Raw genomic sequence first — 25,000 nt, 5'->3', positions numbered from 1 at the left:
CTTCTGACCTAGGAACCATGTTAATACTGCGTGTTACTGCATACAGAGAAACCTGTCTAAGACGACCGCTCAAGTGACCTTCAAAACGTGGTCTCTGTTACCAGGCGGTCTCTTTATACAGGGTCATTTGACTGGAAATAGCATCCCTTGCCGTTGGTCCTGGTTTCAGTGGTCTTCTAGGACAGGTGGTCGCCTTATCCGAGTGGTCTCCTTGACCGGTTTTACTGTACTTTCAACCTGACAAAATCACGACGACTTGCGAATAACGGCACCTTTCTCATGCACGATCGCCCGTTGTTATTCGCAAAGTTGGCTGTACAGTACTGCTGCTAAGTTGCTCCTACAGTTGCGCTCGGTGACATCCGACCCAGAGTGCACACTTGGCGCCCTGGAAGTGGCACGAATGCGGCTGGACGTACACATTGTACAAAACCACAGATACGATGTAATCGGAACTGGTACAGAGCGCCGGCTTTTCACTTTGAGTCGGACGTCAGCGAGCGCAACCGTACTTGTCGGTACGGCGGTGGTGACAGACTACCTACACATACCTTGTGATCAGTGAGCGTGTACATGCTGCCCATGATCTGGCATGCCATCTTCTTGATGTCCGTACTGCGCTGGTCCAGGGCGCGCTGCAGGATGGGCATGATCAGCGCCAGCGATGGGGCGTCGATCATGTGCACGAACGCCGTGTCCATGAGTGCTTGCAGACCTGATGGATAGACACGTACAATGCATATACTGTAAGACATGTTATTATAACGTGTCGCAAATTTAACGATTATAAACCGCATATTAGTTTGTACGTGAAGTGTATGGGTCCCATAGAGAAACCTTTGTGACCTTTTCAATCATATTCTAAGGAATTACTGTGCTCAAGAAATTTGGTTCTGTGAAGCAAAGATACTTCAAGACAAAATACTGAAGATAATTTTCAGAAGGTGCACTATTGCACAAAGTAAATTGGCACCGTTTGAGTCTCATTCGAGTCACCATTGCCCGTTTCAACAAGGCTCGATTCACCAGTACTGACAGGTCTATCGAAGTCATGAAATTTTCATTTACCGGAGGAAGTACACGTATAGCAGATTATCAAAGGCAACAAAACTACCACATCATTCAACGGCGCACTTCTAGCATGAATACTAGTGAATGACTGAACGGCTTACCGGCTGCAGTGTGTGTGGCAGGATCAGCCAGAGCCTCCAGCAGGGTGGTTGCAATCACTGAGCACAGATATCACCGTAACCGTCATCAACACCATCATCATCATCATCGGCAGCATCAGCACCAGCATTGGCATCGGCAGCAGCAGCAGCAACAGCAGCAGGGTGGCAGCAGCAACACAAGAAACAAACAGTAAAATTACATACAGCATTTACACAACAACTACAGTGATCAAAATGCGAAGACTTCACTGTAGCCATCCACTATATCCATACATCCTGAAGATGGGCTTTGCCCGAAAATTCGAATAATTTTTTAAAAAATATCTCTTTTTCTTTTAGTAGGCACTTCAGTCACGTGACAGGACCTGTCAAAATTTGCTGAGGTGAGAGTCCGTACTTGCGTGGCACCAGTCAAGTGCATGCGCTAAACTGTACAGGTACGCGCTATGCTTCGTTGTACGGGCTGATAGTTGGGCGCATCGTGTTGCTCTGACGTTCAGCTTTCAGTAGATCCCGCATACGTCATAGTGCGTACATTTTTGCGAGTTGTAGATCACGTACACTACCAGCAAAGAGTTTTTTCACAAAGAACTGTTGTTTGCTCGCGTTTGAAACGTTGCTTATCGTCTTCAGCGTCGTCTTTCCATTCGGAAACAGTAGAGTTCTTGTTTACCAGGGTTTGCGCATCGCTGCGCAAGGAGACATTATGTACGTAGGCACTGAGAAGTATGCGCTTTAGGCGGAGGAGAACGACGATGCGTCGTCCTACCTGGGCGAATTCTCAAAGCGTACTGAAAGCCAAGTTTTGACACGGTTGCGCTGGAAGGCCTACTGATATTTACGAACAATCAAAAGGCACAGTGGCTGCTGGAGAAACCCTCTGATGAGGGGATGCTTTGATATACGCATCCAGGCACGCTTCACCAAAATTTCAAAGCTCACCAGCAGGCAATTCATGACTGCTGCATGGAGCAGTTGAAGGATAGGGAGGCAGATATCACACCATGGAAAGAAGCTACCAACAGAGGTCCTGAAGAACTTCTTGCCAACTTGGAATCACTTGAAGTGGCATGACTGTGAGCACGAATATCCTGTGCAGTAATTCGCGAGCGCGGGCGCGCGCGTACATACCCTCCACATTGCGGCGTACAACAAGGAAGTTCTCTGTTGTTTTTGTGCCAGAAGAATGTCTTTATAACTCTTACGCTTTTGTACCCGCCGGAGCCTGCCAGTATGTCGTTATCAGTTCATTTCATAGCAAACTGAAGCTGTTACTATGGGTTACTATGGCGTTGCTATGGGTTGCTATGGAGTTGCTATAGTGATTGCGGTCACAATTGCCGTATTCTTGCCTATTCTGAACTTTGATCTGTATTGTTTCGATCCATACAGGGTTGTCGGTGTAAGTGAGTGATGTGTGCTTGAAAAAAACACTCTGATGTTTTGTGACTATATCCACTAATGATACTTCGGAGATGCTGTTGGTGCCACAAATTGTATTGATCTCGCCTCATCCAACTGCCTATCTTCAACCCTTCATATCTGAGTGGTATCACTGTGGATTTCAATATAATTTTCTGTGTGACCTTGTGATACCCACCACCATCGATTGCCGATGATAAACCTGGAAAAAACGCGATTTCAAAAAATGGGGTGAAGTGCCTACTTTTAGTGATTGGTGTAGCCCAGAGACCGTTTGGAGAGTGAAGATGTACTACAGTGCTGCTCAAAAAATCCGATCGCCCGATCCGGAGTTGCGTCATGCACCGCTAGTTCACACCCCAATGTTCACAGGCCTGGGGCCTGCACAGCGCCCTGCGTGGCATTGACTCGCATGATCGGATTTCATTGAGCAGCATTGTACACGGTAGCACTGTGCACTGCAGTGAAAGACCGCGGTAGTGAAGGTGTTAGGGGTCGTCCATGAATATCGAGAACATTTTTTTTCACAAAACAAAATAATTTCGTTATGGGGTGGGATGGGGTTGACCAATTTCGTTTCAGAAAACATTGATTCATTGTATATGCACGTACGTCAACATTTCTTACGTTCTGAGGGGGAGGGAGGAGGGGTTGGGTCTAAACTAAAATAATTCATTTGGCGACAAAAGTTCGATATTTACGGACGGCCCCTTAAAGAACACCACTGTACATATGAATTGAAAACCAAACAACCAAGAACACTGGCACCAGACGGACGAAACCCCAAGGCAGCGTACTGAGTGCAGATCATAGAAGAGCTGGCAGAACACTGAGCTCAGATCACGGAAGTGCTGGCACGGTGCATGCAGCAGTATGACTAAAGCGTGCACACGTACCTTGGATCTCCGGGTTCTTGATGACGGAGCCGATCTGCTTGAGAGCTTGCCCGCCGGCCTTCTGCACCTTGATGTGGGAGTCGGCCAGTACGCCGGTCAGGCTGGGCACGATACTCGGCAAGCAGGAAGAGAGCTGCTTAGGAGCGCAGTAAGCCATAGCTCCGAGCAGCTCAACACTGCCTGCAAAACAGTGGAAGACAAGCAGAGACAGACACACAACTATAAGCGCACGGGCTAATAAGTGAAAAAGAGGTTTTGCATGAATGCCGGGCACTGGTGTGCTTTGCACTGGACATTATAGTACCACCTGTCAAGGCGACCACTCTGATAAGGTGACCAGATGTCCTAGAGGACCACTACAACCAGGACCAACGGATGTTATTTCCAGTCAAATGACCCTGGAAAAGAAGACCACCTGTGCATGGAGACCGTATTGGTAAGGTCCCATGAGCGGTGGTCACCTTGGACAGCTTTCAGTGTACAGTACATCCCTGCAGACATACCGATCTTTGTTCTCCACGAGTCGTCTTCAATAGCCTGCAGCAACGAGGGCAAGACTAGCTTGACGCCGTGAGCACTCAGCTTCTGCATCACAGCGCGGGCTGTATCGTCCACAGCCTGCACAGGCAAACACATGACGCACACAAAGGAGGAAGATAATGTTATTGTATAGGAATGGGCTTGCTCCCCACACTGGAGATCGCACTTTTCCGCCATAAAATTACGGTCGAAATCGTCGCCACTATTCCGTAAGGATGTTATTGCTGCGGTGATATGACAATCCATACAGCTCATATCTTCCCTGAACCTGTAAGACAGGGGCAGGGTCGATGCACCTGTCAACAATGTCAAGCCAAGTAGCTACTGAATAGTCTGCTCCCTGCAGCGTGGAGAGTGCTCTCCACGGAGAGATCTTCTGCTGTCAAGTCCCAATAAGTCTGTGCGTGAGAAATGACAGTAAATTGGGAACTCGTGGCCTGGCACGAGGGAAACATGGATGCAGTGAATGGGATTTCGGTCTTTGACCACTTTGTGGTGGGTCTGATCTACTCACCTCCCACCGCTTAGGAGCTGCATCTGCGCCTTGATCCAAGAGGGTGGTGGCGTTCCTGCGGATGCGGAAAACTGGGCCTTTGGCCGAGTCTCACGCGAACCGTGAATTTTTTTGAGAAATGACACAGTTTGTACCAACAACTTCTTCTTACCTCTCGCACGTAGGTATTACCGTCCCCGAAGCACATGAGCAGATGCGGCAGGACGTGAATGATGTACGGCTCAAACAGACGGCCCAGCATCAAGCACAGCATCTCCAGAGCAAACAGCGCTCCTGATTGCCAACAACAACGCATAGACACACAGTGATATTATCTCATTCGTCTCAGACTTATCATCGCTGCCTTCTTGCCTGGACAAGTGGATCGTCCAAGCTCTCACAGAATGACGAATATCAGGCTATAGTATCAGTGGCATACTCATGCGACAACAGTGATTGTCAGGTGTCATGCCACTCGATCTAACGATCGAGACATTTCCAAAATGACACAATCGAATGCATTAGACAATGCACACCCATGCTCACTCACTCACGCAAACACGGGAGCAAACACACGCAAGCAAACATACACACACACACACACACACACACACAAACACAAACACACACACATAATACCGTACTGGCAATATATGGGCCAGTGCATGCAATACCGTGTCTAAGGGCAAATTTTTGGAATTTTTTTTCTTTCTTGAAAATCAATCACTGGGGTCTAGAGAACAACTCTGTGGAAGATGAAGCTGGATATCACATTTGAAAGTACATAGAGACCATGATTTCTATGGCATTGTCCAACATGGAATATGCCTTGTATAATGCATTATCTACAGCGTCGCTGAAAGCAGCAACAGTTTTGCGTATAAGCCTTTAGTATTGGCCAAGACATTCAATGAAGGCTGCCTTGTTATCCAGACAAAACCGGGCAACATTGTCCAGCAAATTCTTGCAGCGTTGACCTAACAAGAACTCGCGTTCCTTTTGTGCAAAGACAACATGGTCACGGAGTGGTTCCGTTGCAGACTTTTTTTCATCCTCTGCACGAGGAGAACAAATATCGTCCCGGAGCAGCGCACACTTGTTGAACACATCCATCCGTTGCGTCATGAACTCGATGGACTTGCACTTCTTAGTCCACAGATACAAACAAAATATGGTAACCCAGGGTTTGCGCTTCACCAGACTGCTCGACATGTTCCGAAAGGACAAACTTGTAGGCGACGGATGTAGGTAAGTTTCATGGGAGATTCCTCACCTCTCCCTCTTGGTGCAACAGACAAAGGGAGACTGAACACTAAGCTGTAGTTCAGTCTGTTCAGAATAAACTGCTGCGCTCTGTCTCCCACTTCTGCAGTAAATTTATTCCAAGGCACATTGCCAGCTTTCCATGTGCACCAGGGTCACAGCTAATGTTCTCCTTGTCCACTTGCAGACAGTCATATTCTGCCAACCACATGGAGCTGCATAAACGCGGTTTGACACACGATGTGTCCCATCACAGTGTATCCAAACGTGATGCGCGTCCTTTCCGTTGCGGAAGCTGTCGACTGATGCACGACAGTCGACAGGATCGTCACGCGTGCAGCGCAGCCAGCGCACCAATATAAAAAATGTCGAGGTCCTTCGATTTCATCGCCGAGATTTAGTAGTCGTAATGGAGGATTGCGCTCGACGTGAAGCTGCTGAAATGGTAGTTCCGAACGCAGACACAGCTTTCAAGAATCAGTCAGTCCACAGCGGCAATGCTCTGAAGCGCGTCCTGCTCATCGTCGCTTGCAGAGGCCACAGAATCTCCGCCTAATTCATCCGCTCTCGACTCGCCTTCAACCTCAACACAGGAGTCTTTCACTCCCGGACGCTTAGCTGGGGCTTCGTCAGAGTCACTGTGAGCAGAACAGCTGCTAGTTGCCGACTGCTCCGACTCACGACTCGCCAAATAAATTGTCGTCTTCCTCCTCGATAATAAACCTTGCCGATCTCTTCGGACGCGCCGACGATAATCACGCGAGCGGTACAGCTCAACCGGCGTGCTGCTCGGCGTCTGCCACGAGTGTGTCTACTCAGAGGCCCTTCCTCAAGTGCTAATTCCAACTCCTCCTGCGCCGCCACGTCCATGATGATACAAGCGCGGTCGCTTCTCTTGTCGTCTTGAGATCGAGTAGACAAGATCCGCGGTCGAGCCACAAAAAAATAACTCTTCTTTCCGAGCGATTTTCTCAAAATTCTGAAAGAAATCGGTTTCCCCGAAGACACGTTTTCGCATGCACTGGCCCATATATGGTCGCAGTGAGGCCATGAAGCGTTACATTGGCACATGTTTGCCGCACGCAGGGCGTTACATGCAAAGTCGCACAGGAGCCGTTACACAGGTTTCTATATTGCCGCAGTCCTTTTTTTGCTATTGCCGCATCACTTTTTTGCTATTGCCGCATCATTTTTTTGCTATTGCCGCATCATTTTTTGCAAACTGCAATGAAAAGATCCCCGCACCCCGCCGGACGCGCGTTACGAACGCAACGAAAATTTGTCGCACTAGCCTGGTCGCGCGTTACGCCGCACCCCCTGCGTTACGCGTTACGCGGCAACATATATTGCCAGTACGGTAATACCTTCACGATGACGATAGTTCTTCTTGTTTTGGACAGCCTCCGTTAGTGTTGGCATGATGTTGAGTTGTTTAAGGGATCCTATTCCCAAACCCTTGACCAGACCGGCTAAACCGTAGGCTGCTCCCTTGCGCTCGGCAAACTGAGTGCCATCCAGAAGCTGTATGTATTCACATACACGCACACGCACACGCACACACACACACACACACACACACACACACACACACACACGCACACAAGTACAGCTTTCTTGGCTTGCAAATTGTATGAGTACTGAATGCGTATGTACAAATTGCACTGAGAACTGCATGGGTATGTACAAAAAGAGAAGAGTGAACTTCTAAGTTCGTGAATGACCTATTATGAAAATAGGACATATATAGCACATGGGTAACTACACGCAAGCAACCCCCCCCCCCCCCCCCTCTTCCCTCTCCATAAAGTGCCAGGCAATATTGGTGCCTTGGCAAAATTAGAACATTGCATTGTGAATATTGAGAGACGTAACGGGGAAGGCAGTGTTAGACCTTTGACAATATACACAATCAAATGCATGACAGTACGCTACATGGCACAGGTCGATAAGACCATACCTTTGCCAGAAGGTCGGCCACCATCTTCTTGGCCTCGTCCTTGATGGCGGGCACGAGTGGAGGCAGGCAGTTTGCAACGGCTTCCTGTACAGGCTGTGACGGAGTGTCCAGTGTTGCGATTAGTCGCTCCACAATCGGTCGGATCTACACAGTATCGTTAGAGAAAGAGAGAGAGAAAGAGAATCACCATCGAGGGTGAAGCAAACCCATAAAAAATGAGACGGATCAGTGAGATCACCCGTGCGGTTGTTGTCTTTCATTATAATACGCACGCACTCACACAGACACACGCACGCACACAGACACACACGCACACACACGTACACACACATGTACGCACACAGACACACATGTACGCACAAGTACACACTCTCTCCCTTTCTCACCTTTGGATCTTCCTTTACAAGATGGCGTGCCAGGGTTCCCATCAAGATGACAATGGACTGTCGCAGAGCGTCACTGGTCTGACCATCGGGCAACGATAAGCAGTGCTCAAACTTGGGCAACAGCACTGACACTTCATCCTAACAACCAGACACACACACAAGCACATAGACACAGAGGTTAGAGCATACCATATTGTATTTCAAGGATTACCCAAAGGATACATTTATAGTAAAGAAAAAAGGACCAAGAAACTGCAAGTTAGGCTATAATGTCCTTTTTTCTTTACTATAAATTTATCCTTAGCTTTCCATTATTGCCCAAAGGTTGTAGGCATGTCGAGGGGATTATCCGGCGCATAAGCCGCCCTCATGATTCATCCAGAAAAAGTAACCGCGGCTTACACTACGATGGTCAAATGAACAGTGAAACACACGGTAGATGTCTGTGTTTCCTGACAAGAAATCTGGATGCGGCTTATGCTCCGGAAAATACGCCAGCTACCCGAACACATATCTTCTTTCAAAGTTGTTTTGAGACATGGCAAGTGCCCGGCACAATGAATGGCAGGTCATGTGACAACTATCGGTGAAATGAAGCATGTGCGTGATCTGTGATGCCAGAAAGGGGAACACCCTGTGTTCATGTCTTACCAAGCATGTGACTCATGATGTCATCGAGGGGAATACCCTGTATTCATGTATTATCAAGGCGGCAAGTCTGCAACTTATGTCTCCTAGGGGACTATCTGTGACACCAGAAAGGGGAATACATGTACCCTGTATTCATGTCTAACCAAGCATGTGACCTATGATGTCACCAAGGGGAATATCTGTGATCCCAGATAGGGGAAAACCCCGTATTCATGTCCAACCAACCATGCGACCCATGATGTCACCGAGGGGAGTACCCTCTGTCCTGCTCTTACCTTTCCGTGTTCCTCGATGGCAGCCGTAGCTGCGGCTAGCATTTCCTTGCGCACCTCAACGCGGTGATCGTTGAGTGCTGTCGGTACGTAGAAAGTGAACAGTTCTGGTACGTCAGACGACTGCATGAGACTGGTAAGGTGACGCAGCGCGATGGCTACACCGCAGCGTGATGGCCATGGGTCCTCGGGGGCAGGGCCAGTCGGTCGGCCCATGCTGTCCACTGATGCTTTGGGTACCTGTTACGAGAGAGAGAGAGAGAGAGAGAGAGAGAGAGAGAGAGAGAGAGAGAGAGAGAGAGAATGAGAGAGAGAGTGAGAGAGAGACGCACGCACACACACAGAGGACTTAGTGGCAGGGAGCTAAACATGTCTCTGAGCACAGATCGCCACTTACACATCTATGCACACATAAAGCTGACGGGAGAGCCCCAGCAGGAAAGAAACGAAAAACCACGATCACCATATTTTAGGCACAGGGGCAATAAGCCAATTGTGCATTAGCAAATATAGAATGCATGAGTAACGCATGTGAGTACGCTGGGACCAGCAATGCACTGTTCAACACGCCACACCACCATACCCAGGTGGCTGTGTGGGGTGTTATGTGAGTACGCTGGGATCAGCAATGCACTGTTCAAAACGCCACACCACCATGCCCAGGTGGCTGTGTGTGTGTGTGGGGGGGGGGGGGGGGGGGGGGGGGGTGTTGGTGGTGCAAACTATGTCATTGAGCAATGAGCTTATACTTCCCCTTAACACTGTGAAAAAGCATACACAGGAACAGCAACCCCGGTGCGTTGGACTTACATAGCGGTACTTCTCGTAGAGCTCGAACAACAACTGGCAGTTAGCAAAGGTCTCCTGCGGCTCGAGAGCCAGCGATGCGGACAGTGCCTGTGCTGCGGCGCTGCGAACCTTGGCCTCGGCATGCGATACGTCCTTGATGATGTCACTGCTCGGTACAAAGTCGTTGAGCATGCCAGCAGCATCCCACAATCTGTAGAGAGTGTGTGAGCAGATAATGGTATCAGTAGCAACAAAAACTCGGATGTTGAGTCAATAGTAATATGTACAGAGAAAAGGACTGTATTATTATCTTGTTACCTTGGTGGACTGTTAGTCATAACTAGTAACTTAAAGGTCCTTTTCTCTTTACATGTCAACAAAATTAATAGAAGTCGGAACAAGGTTACTGTCTGAAACTCAAAACATCCCGCTGATGTGGGGGGGGGGGGGGGGGGGCACAACCTGTACAGAATGTGAGAGCATACAAATGGACCAACATCCACGCATAGAAGTCAGAACAAGTGTACGGCCTGAAACTCAAAGCATCCTGCTAATGGAGGGGAGGGGTGGCTAGAGATCGGAGAAAATAATAAAGAAAAAAATGAGTGTGTGACTAGCGTGCCGACATGTTGGAACAATCTTGCGATGGATTCACTTCACATCGAGACAAATACGACAGCCATTGCGTCGCCACTCACAGACGAATAAATGGATGATATCTGAGGACAAACAGGCCATTTGGCCACGTCCGTCAGGTACGAGTCTCCAAACGTGTCATCCAACCCAGCTGATGAGTTCGGAGTCAATTCACGCTTGTTTCCGACGTCTAAAGACCCCACAAACAATACCCCATTTACAACTGACACGCCCAACTCATCGCCTCAACATCACTTAGCCTTACCGCTCTGCCAAGGTCTTGTTGATCTCGACCTCGTCGAATCTCAGCAGCCACACATGGCAGCAGAGTGAGTCCACCAGTTCTTGTCCTGTGCATTAGGAAGGCGAGGAGAAGGAGAGAGAAAATGATCAGTACCAACACGTAAACAGGCCAGAGGCAATCACACTAAGCGTGATTCATGCTTACCGTAAAGTCTTGTATAAAAGCCGCGGCTTCTATGACTTTCTTGGTGAAAATTTGCAGGCTTCTATATGAGACAGGCTTCTATACAAGACAGGTATTTCTATGTATGTCAACACTAAAACCAGGCTTATGTGTGATTTGATGGGCCCAAAATCGCGGCTTCAATTCAAGTGCGGCTTTTATACAAAACTTTACGGTAATTGCGCGTACGGATACTAGTATGCATCGCAATGCTCGTCATAGCCAAACATTGACTTGATCTCAACCTGTTTGGGCCATCGCGCGCCCGTGACATCATGCTTTCGCGTCGCGAAAAGTCAGGAATGAATTGGCCCTAAGAATCTTTATATGGAACAAGGTCGAGCAAGCCAAACAGGCAGAAAGTAGGGCAGCACCGTTACAGTTCTTATCTGACAATAGACACCCTTAGCAAAAAACGTTATGTTGTAACGGTATTATCGTAAGGGGGAAAATACTGTGATTTGGGTTCGACCTTTAGCAAGATGCACGCTATTTTTAGTACGCTGTTGACACGAGAGTAGCTTTGATTTCGTGCGGTACAACCATTTTTGTCACCATATATGCGATACAAGGTGAAATGCGTACGGACTATGCAATATTTGGCCAAAACACGTACAGTTGGTCACAACGATAAATCAGCCCTTATACCATGGTACGGTACGGAGGGCCTGTTTTCAGCCAATCAGCGCTCGTCTAGCCATGGTTATATTGGCCAGTATAAATCCCGCGCGGGATTTATATAGAATATAAATCCCGGTGCATGGTACGTACGCTAGGGCACTGCCACCGTACATGTTCACTGCCTGAAAGGCAGTGAACTATTACTTGTACGGCGGCAGTACTCCAGCGCACGGACCATACATAAACAGACACAACGGACACCACATGCACGTGTACACTCCACACAGAACGGCACACTGACGAGGAACAGTACACAATGGAAAAGAAGAATGACCTGGAATTCGTCTACAGAGTATTCTGTTATACTGAATCTGAGGATAAAGAACGTCGAATAACCACGAAGTATCCCGAATGGGTCAGCAATGTACATTGTACTTCGAAGAGTTGAAGATCATCAACAGACTGTCTCCTTCGTAAATAAGTTTATAATACCAGTGTACAAATACCAGTGTACATGTACTTCAACCCGATTGGAAAAGGCTACAATAGATTGGATTGAAATGTGATACAAAACAGTGTATGCAAATGCATCTACTTGCAAGCAAAACTGATTATGAGATGCCGCATGTGAAAATCAGCACTGTACCATAATTATAGTAACACTTACTCCCAAAGAGTCCAAGCTGTAATCTAACTAGTGACGGTAGTTTGATTCAACGACAAACTCCAGCACCGCAGCAATTCAGTCGCCTTCCGCACCGCTCACGACTCAAGACAAGATCATGAAGATGCTACAATATGCACTGGAACTGAAAGGAAATCTTATGCCAAACATCCACGGAGGAATCTCCTTCTGACCTTGCTCGACCATTCTTTCAATTGACAACTGATAACCATCAGAAGATGTTCATGTACTGCATGATGTAGGAGATCTCCTAATAGGTTCGTTGTTCTGGAAATGCGTAGGGGTACCTGGCATAAGTAGGATATGACCCTCGTAGTCGGGTTATACCGTACCCTCATATAAATCCCTCCTGCTATCGCAGTCGGGATTTATATTCAGCCGGTATAACCCTCTGACTCGGGTTATATCCTCTACTCATAACGTTTATACGCTGCAGCTTCAACGCTATTTGGGTGATCAAGGTACGAGCACCGTAAAAAAAATAGCGTTACCGTTGTTTGCTAAGGGTGTCTAATGCTAGATTTTCAGCCCTATCAGAAGCCGAGGCAATGTAACAATCAGAGTCCAGAGCTATCACCATGCAGGACAAACAACGAAGCAACGCTCGCACAAATAGAGAGAGAGGGAGAGAGAGACAGACAGACGGGGGGGGGGGGGGGGGGGGGGGCACTGGCAATACGTCACAGGCCTAGCAAAAACAACAAGCACACCACATCACTGGCACATCCGCTGTTGAAGCGAGCACAGGTCACCGGGTCGCACCTACCCCACAGTGAGTGTGTGTTGTTCTCCACATTCTGTAGTTCAGTCTGGATGAGTGGTATGATCTCAGTCAGGCCATTGAGCACAGCACGACGCAGCTCATCACAATTGCTTTTCATGGCCGGCAGCAGAACATTTTCCAGGTCGCTGGCGCCCAGGGAGGCACAGCCGCTCTTGGAGCTGAACGACTCGCACAGTGCTACCAGAGAGTTGCACGCCTTTTGCTGCAGGCAAGTGAGGAATAGGCAGACGCACACACGCACACCCACCCACACACATGTGCATGCACAGGCACACATAGGCACACACGTGCATGCACACCACATACACACACACGCACGCACGCACACGCGTACACACACACACACACACACAAACAGCCTTTAGTGATAAACCTAAGTGTACCGCTCTGATGCGGAGCCAACTAACCTGCAACTTGGCGAGTTTGACATCAGTGGCGTTGCCGATGACGTGAACCAGCAAACGGAACATACCCTCAGAAGGCAGCAGAGCTGGACCATCCTGACAACGCAGTAACACCAAACAGAAACAGCACCACACAGAACAACGCCTTACTAAAGACAATGAATGAGAAAGAGGAAAACAATGCAGAAAGAAAGAACACAAGATGGTTGGCTTCTCTACCCCTGGTCAACAGCATACTGCTGTGTACAATAGGAAATACAGCGGCAGCAGCAGCAGCAGAATCATCAACAGCAGCATTAGCAACAGCAGCAGCAGAAGAACTAGCAGCAGCAAGTGTCAGACTGCTGCAGTCCACAGAAAAGCGAATGCAAGATGTGAAGATAATAAAATTTAATACACTTCTCTTACCTCGTCATCATCACCTCCCATTTCAAGTCCATTCAGACCGGCAGAGACCCCAGTCGAGATTGGCATGCCAACTGCAGCCGACCGCATTGTGCAGTGAATACTGAGAGAGGAGATGGCGCTGTTCATCAGCGCGGGCATTTCACTGGCCAACTGGTTGGCCACGCGATTGAACGTGCTCACGCCAGCCACGTACGTGATGGCTACAGCCCAGGACAGTCATACGAGCACACACCAAACACACACACATAGTAAAGCATAGCTCGAAAAGAAATACCGTAAAAGCCGGGATTGTGGCTGTGGAAGCCGATGTCAGGGCTAGGCTTCTACTCACATCAGGAATTTCCATGTAGGTTAACACTTAAACCAGGCTTAAGCGCCGACAGTGCGTCTTGACAACCAGGCTTGTATTCAAAACAGGCTTCTACATATACGGTTGTGCTCAGTGAAATGCGACCCAGAGTGCACATTTTGCACCCTCAACTTGCACTGTCCTCGACACCCTGCAAGTGGCACAAATGTGGCTGGACGTATACATGTACGAACACGGTGATGTGACCAGAACTGGTACAGGGCGCCAGCTTTCTACTTTGGGTCGGATTTCACCAAGCGCAACTGTAATACTGTAATAATAAAATTTAACTATATGAGACCGGCTGTTATACATGGCACAACGGTACACACGCGCACGATCGCTCGCGGACGAATGCGAGCAAACACACAGAGACACACCCCACAGGTCAGCCCTGGTCACATGCATACGAGATAACGAATGCAGATTGTACGTGTGTACGTACACCGTGACACCTACCTCCGAGAATGCTGTCCAACATCGGGAAGCAGTAGCAGAAGGAGGCAGCGGGTAGCTGTTCACTGGACGCCAGCGAGTGCAGCTGGACCAGCACACGCTTGGCCTGCGCCAGTAGGGGCTCCTCTTCCCAGGACTCGTCCAGACACGTCGGCGGGTCCAGCAGACGCAGGGTGACGTGAGACACGCTCTTACCTGACAACGCCACAAAACAACGCACGTACGGGCACGGAACACACACACAAGCACGCACACAAACACACACAAAAAAACAACGCACATACCGGCACAGCACACACACAAGAACGCTTGATCACACTTTGAATATTCATTCCGAAAGTTTTACCTCAGATTCCGAACCGATTCCAGGGCTCCTGACATGAAATCGAACGATGAGATTCCATCCATGAATTGATTCACGGAAGTAATCAAACGCACACACACACAGTCTCTCTGCGTACCGAGCCAGACGTTATCCTCTTCGTCGTCGAAAGCAACCGGGCGCAGCTTGACCCAGGCGTCGGCTGCATGCCCGGCACCCAGTGGACAGCGGAGCAGCCGCCTCAGCCAGGTGACCAGCTGTGGCATGTGCTTCTGCATGGCGTACGGGTTGGCAGTGGCAGCACAGCCCACGAACGACAGCGCCGTGATCAGCTTGGTCTCAATCTGCAAAAAACACACACACACACACACACACACACAGGAGAGAAAGACAGGCAGAGACAGAGAGGCGGCTCAATGAAATTCGCTTGCTCACGTCAAATCGATACTTGATGTTCCTCCTCCATACAGAGTGGCCACGGGGCCAAACAAGCTGGGGAGGCTCAGTGCATCACACGGCATGCAGGTAACTATGCAAGAACACTGTAACACACAGCCTGCCACTACATGTACAACTCGGACTAAGGGTTTCAAAAGCGGCGCGGCCACTCACTTCCGTCACGCGCTTTCTGGTGGCCGACTCTTGCTTGAGCGTGGCCTCCAGGATCTCCTGCTGCTTCTTGCTGAGCTGAACATCACCAGCAGCCGAAGACGACTTTCCGCCCTTGCCACCGGCCTTGCCAGCTGTGCCTTTGCCAGCTGTCTTTGTAGCGCCAGGCTTGGCTGATGATTTGCCGGTAGTTGCCGTGGAAACGGCAGCGGCGGCCGGTTGTTGCTGCTGTTGCTTCTTCTTTTTCAGTTCCTACAAGAAAGAAGGCACAACAGAATTAAAAAAAACTACTGAAAAAGCAGAAATCTTCGGTGGTGTTTTATTTTCGGTAACTTCGGTGCCGAAATTTTCACCTAAAATAAAACGCACCGAAAATTTCGGTACTAGTACTATTACATTACCTGGAAAGCGGGTTTACCGAAAATTTCCCTCCACCGAACCGCCGATTTCGGAGAATACCGAAAATAATACACTACCGAAAATATCTGCTTTTACAGTAGTACGTTATCGTACGAACTAAACTGTGTGCTAAAACTACAGTGCAACTCTCTGCTAAGATGTACCCCTGCATGGGCAGCAGGAAAGCGGGTACATGTACTTAGTATCCGAGGTACTTCTTATCCCAACATGCTTCAGTGCAGTATGGAAGAATACTGTAAAACACAATATTTTCCGCGTATGAAACTTTAATTTCGGTGATTTTGGTAGTGAAAACAAGTACTTAAAAATTCAGATTACACCTCAAATGCACCAGAGTATGCAGCAGCACTGTATGTGAAGGGAATGCTGGTCACCTAATTCTACATTACACCTGAAACCTGGCAGATCCCCGGTACCGAAATTGTAATACACCTAAAATTACATGTTTTCCTGTACTCCTGTGCTCCAGACAATGTTTGTACTAGAAAGCAAGAGTATGTGCACTATTAAAGAGGGTTCCTCTGTTATCACTTTACAGACTAAGAAGCTGGCATGCACTATGAGCCTTCCATGCGGACATATCGCAGCGAAAGTGTTGTGATACACTACACAGCATCCACACGAAATCTGTGTCACCAATCGACCTCCGCTTCTCCCGTAAAAAAAGTCCTGTAACTCTTCCCTCTTTCGGACACCGAGATTAATTTGAAGGCAGCAACAGAAACATTGGTGCTACTGATAGTAGTAGCTGCAGCAGCAGCAGCAACAACAGCAGGAATAGTAGCAGCAGCAGCAACAGCAGCAGGAGCAGCAGCAGCAACAGCAGCAGCAGCGACAGCAGCAGCAGGAACAGCAGCAGCAGCAGCAGCAGCAACAGCAGCAGCAGCAGCAGCAGCAGCAACAGCAGCAGCAGCAGCAGCAGCAGCAACAGCAGGAACAGCAGCAGCAGCAGCAGGAACAGCAGCAGCAGGAACAGCAGCAGCAGCAGCAACAGCAGCGGCAGGAACAGCAGCAGCAACAGCAGCAGCAGCAGCAGCAGCAGCAGCAGCAGCAGCAACAGCAGCAATAGCTCACCTCCCTGAACTCCATCTCCCACTTTTGGTCTTCGTAGCTGTACAGCTTCGATTCTCTCTTGATGTTCTGTGCCTTGTTGGTATCGGTCGCTTTGGCACTACAAATTATGTACACACACGCACACACACACACACGCGTGCGTGCAGTCATAAAGACATATGCTCGACACAATCATAGAAACTCGAACGTGTGATGCAAGCCTTTTCATTCAGGTAACCCCAACTGCACCCTCCCCCCCCCCCCCCCCCCCCCCCCACACACACACAAGCGTGCACACAGACACAGACACAGACACAGACACACACACACACACAAGCGTGCACACAGACACACACACACACACAAGCACCAGCACCACCATCATCACCACCAACCACACACAACCAACCACACAACCACCAGCCCCAGCACACTCACTTATCAATCAGGCTGGTGTCGAAGAGTTGGCCCTCTGGCGTGTGCGCGATGCGCATCTCGTTGACGGTGACCTGCAAGGGAGTGTCCAGTGTTCCACTGAGCATGGTCATGATGACACCGATGAACTTAGGACAGAGAGATGACAAAGTGCTCACTGCACTCAGCACTGGTGATGGGACCTGCAAGGGATGGAGATGGAGACGCACATGCCCATGTACACACACACACACACACACACACACACACACACACACACACACACACACACACACACACACACACACACGTACACAAACACATGTATTCAAAGACACACACATAGAAACATGGCAATGAAGAAATTGCGTGATGATGAAAAGGGCTGACCCAGAAGTTCGAATCTATTCTTATTTTCAGGAGGAAGCACAGACAGACCGACAGACAGACAGACCGACAGACAGACAGACAGACAGACCGACAGACAGACAGACACACACATACATACATGTAGAAACATGGCAATGAAGCGCCTGTGTGATGATGTTAAGGGCTGAGCCAGAAATTCAAATCCATCTATTTTATTTTCAGGAGGAAGCACACACCCACACCCACACCCACACACAACACCCACCCACCCACCCACCCACCCACACCCACACACAACACCTACAAACACAAGTGCACACACCCACACACACACACACACGCACAGACTAACCGCTTGGTTGGTGAGCTGCGGAACACTGATGCAGGCCAGCAGTGTATCAAGATGAGGCGCTGCTACCAGGTCATCCAGATCGACTCTCAAACGCTGTAGCAATCGACTCCATTCATCAGTGCTTGTTTGAACTGAACCATAGAATAGGAACGCAAGGAAAAACAAAAAAACAATGAAATCAAAGCATGTACCGTATTTCCCCGATTGTAAATCGCACCTTTTTACACTAAACTTCAAGGGTAAAGAAGGGGATGCGACTTACAATCGAGTATGACAACCTGCTTATATGAATACACTGAAAGAGTAGGGCTAAACCTGAAAATGGGGGTGCGTGCGACTTATAACCGAATGCGACTTATAATCGGGAAAATACGGTATAAAACTTCACTCCTTAACTCCAATAAAGGTCTCTTTAACTCTCTTTGCTGAAATCAAAGCATGTGTATCACACTAGTACCCACATGACAAATATCATGCACAATGAACACACACACTTCCTTCTGTACGAGGCAGGCTGTTGTACACGACAACACGGTCTGTTCTGCTGGCCTGAAGAAGCTGGCTGCGTCACTGACAACTCACCGATGACGGGATTGTGTGCCCAGAGCAGCGACTCCAGCAAGATGGCAATGCACTCGTTCTTGATGGCACCTTACTTTCGAATTTAGGGGTCACACCTGCACTAACTTTCGGGCAGGTACTGACTTTCGGGCAAAAACTAACTTTCGGATCTAACTTGTGTGTAGTGGAGAAGACAGAATCAAAAGAATGAAGGGGGTATTCGTTCAGGGCATGGACTTATTTACGGACTTTTACGGATTCTATGCATGAAGCTGGCTGTATCACTGACAACTCACCGATGACGGGATGGTGTGCCCAGAGCAGCGACTCCAGCAAGATGGCTGTGCATTCGTCCTTGATGGAGCCAGCGGAGCCGCTGGGTGGTGTGGTGACCAGGCGCAGTGCTTTCACAAAGTGATGGCTGCTGCCGCTCTTGGGCGCCTTGGACGACGCTCCCTCGGTGTCCTCAGATGTTTCCGTTGCAACCTGGCAGGGAGACGGGAACAAACATGAAGATGCAACGAAGAGATCTCTTATTGGCGATGGAGCCATCGTGAGAATAAAGAACTAAAAAAAATGTTTGTGAGCACAGACCAATGCAGTGCATTTCAAGGGAATAAGTTCCACTTAGACAACATCCAAACTGGGGCATAAACCCCACCAGGGACAAATGGCATAACTGAAACAGTCTACTATCCTCACCTAGGTACTGTATACGGCTGTTACTATGAGCTTCACTTGGGCACATATTCCACCAGGGTACACGTCAACCAGGGTACAAGTGAAGTCCCACTCAACGCGGCTTGGTCAAAAACACAAGCGCCTAGTGGTGTGTCTAGAGCGGAAAGATGACTACGACACAAGGAGACGACTTACAACTTGTGCCGTGAGGTATTCGCCGAAGACCTTGCGCAGTCCGGAGCCAGTGCTGTCCACGCCACCTGCTGAGCTCTTGACGATCTTGAGAGCAATGGTGGCCGCTCTCTTTCTCACCGGGTAGGAGTGGTGTACCAGCAGCCACACTATGACAGTGTGCACCATTCTAACACAGGTCAACCAGAGAATGGAATACAGGACAGGGAATAAAGCGAGTGAGGGACAGGGACTGGGAGAAAAAAAAAGAGAGAGTGCGTGTGTGTGTGTGTGTGTGTGTGTGTGTGCTTGGTACAGTAGAGGTTGGTTGCATTTTTGAGTGCTCTGACCTCAAGTCGTTTGTGTCACGTAACACAGCCCTGTCCGTGTGGTGTAGACCAGGGCAGGGCTGTGGTGACCTCCGCCAGTGGCCTTGCAAGCTACTGCGGAGTTGTTGTTGCGCACTCACTGCACAAGTAGTCGGAAAGTTCATTTTGAGAATTTCGAAAATTTGAATTTGGAATGGTGAGGAGGACGACGACGAAGTCCAACCAGACAGAGAGGAGAAAGGAAGGAAGTGGTGGTGGTGGACGTGGAGCTGCTCTCGCTTTCGCGACGTGGAATGTTCGTTCCCTTGTCGAGGACTCTGGAGACGAGCGGATCTGCAGAAAGCGGCAAAATAATAATTTGTCGATCGGACCTGGCGGACCTCGGCGTGACCACCTGGCTTGAGAGTTGCCAAGATCGTCCCGGCTGGAGACGAGTTGCGAGTAGCACCCCACCGCCACGGCCCGCTCCTGATCCTCTTCTATGTGTCTGTGGACGCCCATTTCGTCGACCAGGAGACCTGAAACGACATGCCAAGTTCTGCGCTCGTGTTCTCACTTGAACTTTCCGACATTCGCTATCATTGCGTACGCAATGGGCAAGATCAAGGTCAAGGTCAAGGTGTGTGTGTGCGTGCGAGTGAGAGAGAGAGAGATAGAGAGTGAGAGAGAGAGACTCTCGTACGCGCGCACACCCACCCACACATATACAAACACACGCACACACCAACCTGGAACACTTGGCATCGAGACGCTGTTCGTGACTGAAGAGCAGGCACTGCAGGAAGTTCAGCATCAACAGCAGGGCGTCATCAGTAGCGGAAGAGATCACTTTCTCCGACATCAGCAATGCTTTCTCGCAGTCCAGTGCAACCTTCCAGAAGGATGCATACTTCGATTCTAAACAAGAGACACACAAACAAAAACAATCAAACACACACTCACACACCCGCACACAAATATCGTTCGGAACTGTCCCTGCAAAAATTGCCCAGATGAGCAACCAAGCTGAAAGCCCAGCATAAAGGGCAAAGCAGCCATGGATACACATTCTCTATACTCTGTCTGGTATGGCCGATAGAGAAAGCCTCGACTACACACAACCACCCAGCACCACTAACTAACCTGCTTCTGGCTCTGTGAGAGAGAGTTGGCAAAGCAGGCTGGCAGCGGCAATAGCCTCGGACACGACGGGCACCTGGTGGGGCTGAGCTACGGCACGCTCCATTGCCTGCAAAAATCACAGTTCATACACATGCACCACAGTACAGCACATACAAACACACACACACACACACACACACACACACACACACAAACATACACACACAAACATACACACACACACACATACATACACACACACACACACACACACACACACACACACACACACACACACACACACACACACACACACACACACACACACACACACACACACACACACACACACACACACACACACACACACACACACACACACACACACACACACACACACACACACACACACACACACACACACACACACACACACACACACACACACACACACACACACATGTACACACACACACACACACATTTTAACACACATGTACATACAGACACACACGCGGGCACACACACACACACACACAAACGCACATACACATACACACACGGAAAATCCCCAGAAAAACCAACATGATAAGGACTGACACGGACGATCAACAAATCGGACATACAGCATGACAGCACGGTTCAGGATAAGGCTAAGTAGCGGTGATCAAAACTCACGACAGAAGAACCACACGACCAGAACTCCACAAATGCAAGTGGCATATACATGTAACGTGTACTCTGCGTGGCTGGCACTTCCCCAAGAAGCTAAGGACCTTTCTTCCCTCCGCCTTTTTAAGAGCCTTGTCGCGCCTTGACTTTGATTTTGTGTTTCTCATTTTGTTGCAATCACTGCTTATCCATGCCGGTTCCTTTTTCTTCTCCTCCCCTTCTCCCTTCCTTGCCGTGGTTGGCTAACACCCTCTCTCTTTGTATTGGCCGGTGTTCTCACTGTGCTATGAGATGCTGTAATGAATAAATAAAATAAATATTGTATGTGCAGCTTTACTGATTTTCGCCTTGCTCCAGCAGGAGATGACAGGTCATTCTCTTAGGAAAGTCACAAACTGTGACAAGGAATCCTATGTGACACACACCCACACCCACACCCACACCCACACCCACACAAACACCTCAGACCTGCCCACCGCGGAAGCGATGATAGCGAACAGCTATGTTAGACATAGCAACTTGTGCTGGGATTACACCATTCAACAGCTTGCAAGGCTGATGAATTGACCGCCACTAATTTTAGCCTGGTATTCACCACACAGCTGACTGAAGTGGCTTTTCCTGGCCAGTGAATCCCTATTTTTCATTTTTTTTACACACACACACCACACCACATACTCCGGCATACACTGGCTGTTGGTAACCACCCAGGAGAATGAGAAAGAGAAGAAAGACGTGTGCGACCATAATCGTCGGGAGTTGAACCCGCAACCTCTCGATTGGAAATCGACTGCACATACCACTGCACCATATGGGACACACACACACACACACACACACGCACACAGGTACGCACACACATACACAAACACACGTACCTGCGAAAGAATGGGCAGCACGTCAGAGCCCTGGGACATGAGGTTTCCTTTCATCGTGAGGCTTAGCAGATGTAGATAGCAGAATCGGACAGGCGAGGAGGCACTCTTCAGAGACATGTTTTTCTACAGGGGTTCGAAATGCACAAACAAAACACATGCACACACAGACACAAAGCCATGTACTCACACACACACACACACACACACACACACACACACACACACACACACGCACACAATCATGTCAGGTCCCCACTTCCCGCACACTGTCCAGCAGTAGAGGTGCTACACCGGCTTGCACAAAGCAAGATTGATAGACGCGTGGTGTCCTAAGGCTGGATCTATTTCCTCCGGAAACAAAAAAATTGCGTCTTTCGGATTCACAGCCTATCTCTGGTGTTCCTTCACCGATTTTCATAAACAAAGCATCTACGTTTCGAGAAGAACCTTAGCTATCCCGTCGACATGTGGTTTTTTTGTTTCCGGAGGAACTTTGTGTGTACGCGTATGCAGTCAGCCCAACGAAAGTGACGGCATACCCAACACACACTCCCCCTCACAACACTGTATAGCAAGGCATTGCAAGCACACGGACAAAGATACGTACCTTGACAGCAGCGAGGAAGTCGGCTGGAGCGCTGGTGGGCAAACGCTGGGTCCATGCTGCTAGCTGCATGATGGCATGGGACAATGTCTGTTCGTGTACTGTAGTATGTACGCACACACGTGTACGTACATACATGCATATGCACACACACACGTACATGCATGCACACACACACACACACACACACACACACACACACACAAATACACACAAACGAGAGTTAGTTGGTGGCCCTGACGATGCCAACGCGGCACTTGATCTCGCCTCAAATAAGGAATACACAAGAGGATGATGCCTGGACCACTCTCCAGAGTACAATAAGATCAGGAATGCACTGTTCAACACAACCCTATCTACAGGTGGCTGCTGTGAAGGGTGGTGTTGCTGATACAAACTACAGACGTATAGTCATTGCGCAATGGGCGTATCAGTATTGCCAGTTGTAACAAGGGGCCAACGTACCTTCTTGCTGCAGAATCGGCAAAAACTGCTTGATTACACCCTCGATGAGCGGTTGAATGGACGAAGCACCGACGACAGTATTGCCTGCCATAGCGCCAATAGCTAAACACAGCACACGGAAAAAGACAAATTAAACGTTAGCGTGCGTGTGTGTGCGCGTGTGTCTCCCCTATTCCAAGGTGAGACCCATGTGGCCAGTCTCTGGCAGTGAGCAAGTACAAGTACAAGTGTGTGTGTCCGCGTTTGTGCTTACATGCATGCATGCATGCATGCATGCATGCATGTGTGTGTGTGTGTGTGTGTGTGTGTGTGTGTGTGTGTGTGTGTGTGCACAAATGCGTGTGAATGTGAAACGCTTGCGATCTGAACACGCCTCAGCTGGAGCATACCTGACAAGACGCTAACGCGCTGTTCAGAGGCCGTCAACTTGCCCTCCGCACCTGACAGGAACACAGAGAAGAGTAGAGCAGGCAGAGGAAAGATTTAAGCGATGCAGCATGCCACACACAACTATATCGTTTGCTACATCACGAGCATCACAAGCAAGTTTGTCTCCCATCTATAAAGTACAGGTCCGCTCGATGAAATCCGACCAAAAGTGCATATTTGGCACCTTCAGCTTGCACGGCCCTTGACGCCCTGGAAGTGGTACGAATGCGGCTGGACGTACACATGTGCAAATACAGTGATGCAATCGGAACTGGTCCAAGGCGCGAGCTTTGCAATTTGGGTCGGATTTCACCGAGCGCAACTGTAGATGCACACTGACACTGACCTGCGAGAATGGCAAAGAGGTGTTTAGTGAAGTCGGTGACGGCAGTGACATCACTGCACTGCTTGGAGAGGCTGATGATGGCCTTGACAGCTTCATCACGACGACTAGCGGTCTGACTGTACAGCTGACCTAGTACAAGCACGAACACGCACGCACAAACACACACACACACACAAACACACACACACACACACACAAACACACACACACACACAAACACACACACACACACAAACACACACACACAAACACACACAAACACACACACACACAAACACACACACACACACACACACGCACGCAACAAATATCAAAAAATTGAATCAAAAGCCTGGAACTGGAATCTGCAACCTGGCAAGAAACAAGTTCAAATAACAGTAAAAAGCTGCCAAGCAGTGCTCTAAGACCTCAGACAAGGGGCGAGGATTAGGCCGAGCTTAGCACCAGAATAAGGCGTGAGGATTAGGCCGAGTTTAGCACGAGAATAAGGGGTGAGGATTACGTGTAGGCCCAGTTTAGCACTACCGTAAAAGCCCGTGTATAGGCCCCGGGCATATAGAATAGCAGCCTCGAT

The 25,000-nt window shown here is 49.0% G+C and overlaps 1 protein-coding gene across 1 annotated transcript in view; it reads right to left on the bottom strand.

Moving 5' to 3' along the window:
- The window catches only part of LOC135821142 (stalled ribosome sensor GCN1-like), a 51,499-nt gene that overhangs the window by 17,551 nt on the left and 8,948 nt on the right, over positions 1-25,000 (bottom strand). The window contains exons 11-39 of the mRNA XM_065334206.1: positions 24,427-24,555; positions 24,041-24,091; positions 23,652-23,753; positions 23,190-23,287; positions 22,583-22,705; positions 21,054-21,159; positions 20,660-20,828; positions 19,627-19,792; positions 19,047-19,236; positions 18,190-18,320; positions 17,493-17,671; positions 17,076-17,172; positions 15,585-15,833; positions 15,112-15,316; positions 14,654-14,845; positions 13,846-14,045; positions 13,441-13,533; positions 13,016-13,235; positions 10,743-10,827; positions 9,863-10,052; positions 9,056-9,292; positions 8,130-8,267; positions 7,744-7,887; positions 7,151-7,307; positions 4,696-4,817; positions 3,994-4,108; positions 3,491-3,670; positions 1,173-1,229; positions 552-715 (exon numbers count right to left, since the gene is read on the bottom strand). Coding sequence (XP_065190278.1) covers positions 552-715; positions 1,173-1,229; positions 3,491-3,670; positions 3,994-4,108; positions 4,696-4,817; positions 7,151-7,307; positions 7,744-7,887; positions 8,130-8,267; positions 9,056-9,292; positions 9,863-10,052; positions 10,743-10,827; positions 13,016-13,235; positions 13,441-13,533; positions 13,846-14,045; positions 14,654-14,845; positions 15,112-15,316; positions 15,585-15,833; positions 17,076-17,172; positions 17,493-17,671; positions 18,190-18,320; positions 19,047-19,236; positions 19,627-19,792; positions 20,660-20,828; positions 21,054-21,159; positions 22,583-22,705; positions 23,190-23,287; positions 23,652-23,753; positions 24,041-24,091; positions 24,427-24,555 — 4,289 coding nt within the window. The remainder of the gene's footprint in view (positions 1-551; positions 716-1,172; positions 1,230-3,490; positions 3,671-3,993; positions 4,109-4,695; positions 4,818-7,150; positions 7,308-7,743; positions 7,888-8,129; positions 8,268-9,055; positions 9,293-9,862; positions 10,053-10,742; positions 10,828-13,015; positions 13,236-13,440; positions 13,534-13,845; positions 14,046-14,653; positions 14,846-15,111; positions 15,317-15,584; positions 15,834-17,075; positions 17,173-17,492; positions 17,672-18,189; positions 18,321-19,046; positions 19,237-19,626; positions 19,793-20,659; positions 20,829-21,053; positions 21,160-22,582; positions 22,706-23,189; positions 23,288-23,651; positions 23,754-24,040; positions 24,092-24,426; positions 24,556-25,000) is intronic.

Source organism: Sycon ciliatum, chromosome 7 (assembly GCF_964019385.1).
Source record: "Sycon ciliatum chromosome 7, ocSycCili1.1, whole genome shotgun sequence".
Classification (NCBI taxonomy): domain Eukaryota; kingdom Metazoa; phylum Porifera; class Calcarea; order Leucosolenida; family Sycettidae; genus Sycon; species Sycon ciliatum.
Note: the sequence above shows the minus strand (reverse complement) of the source record. Positions and strands in the feature narration are given on the sequence as shown.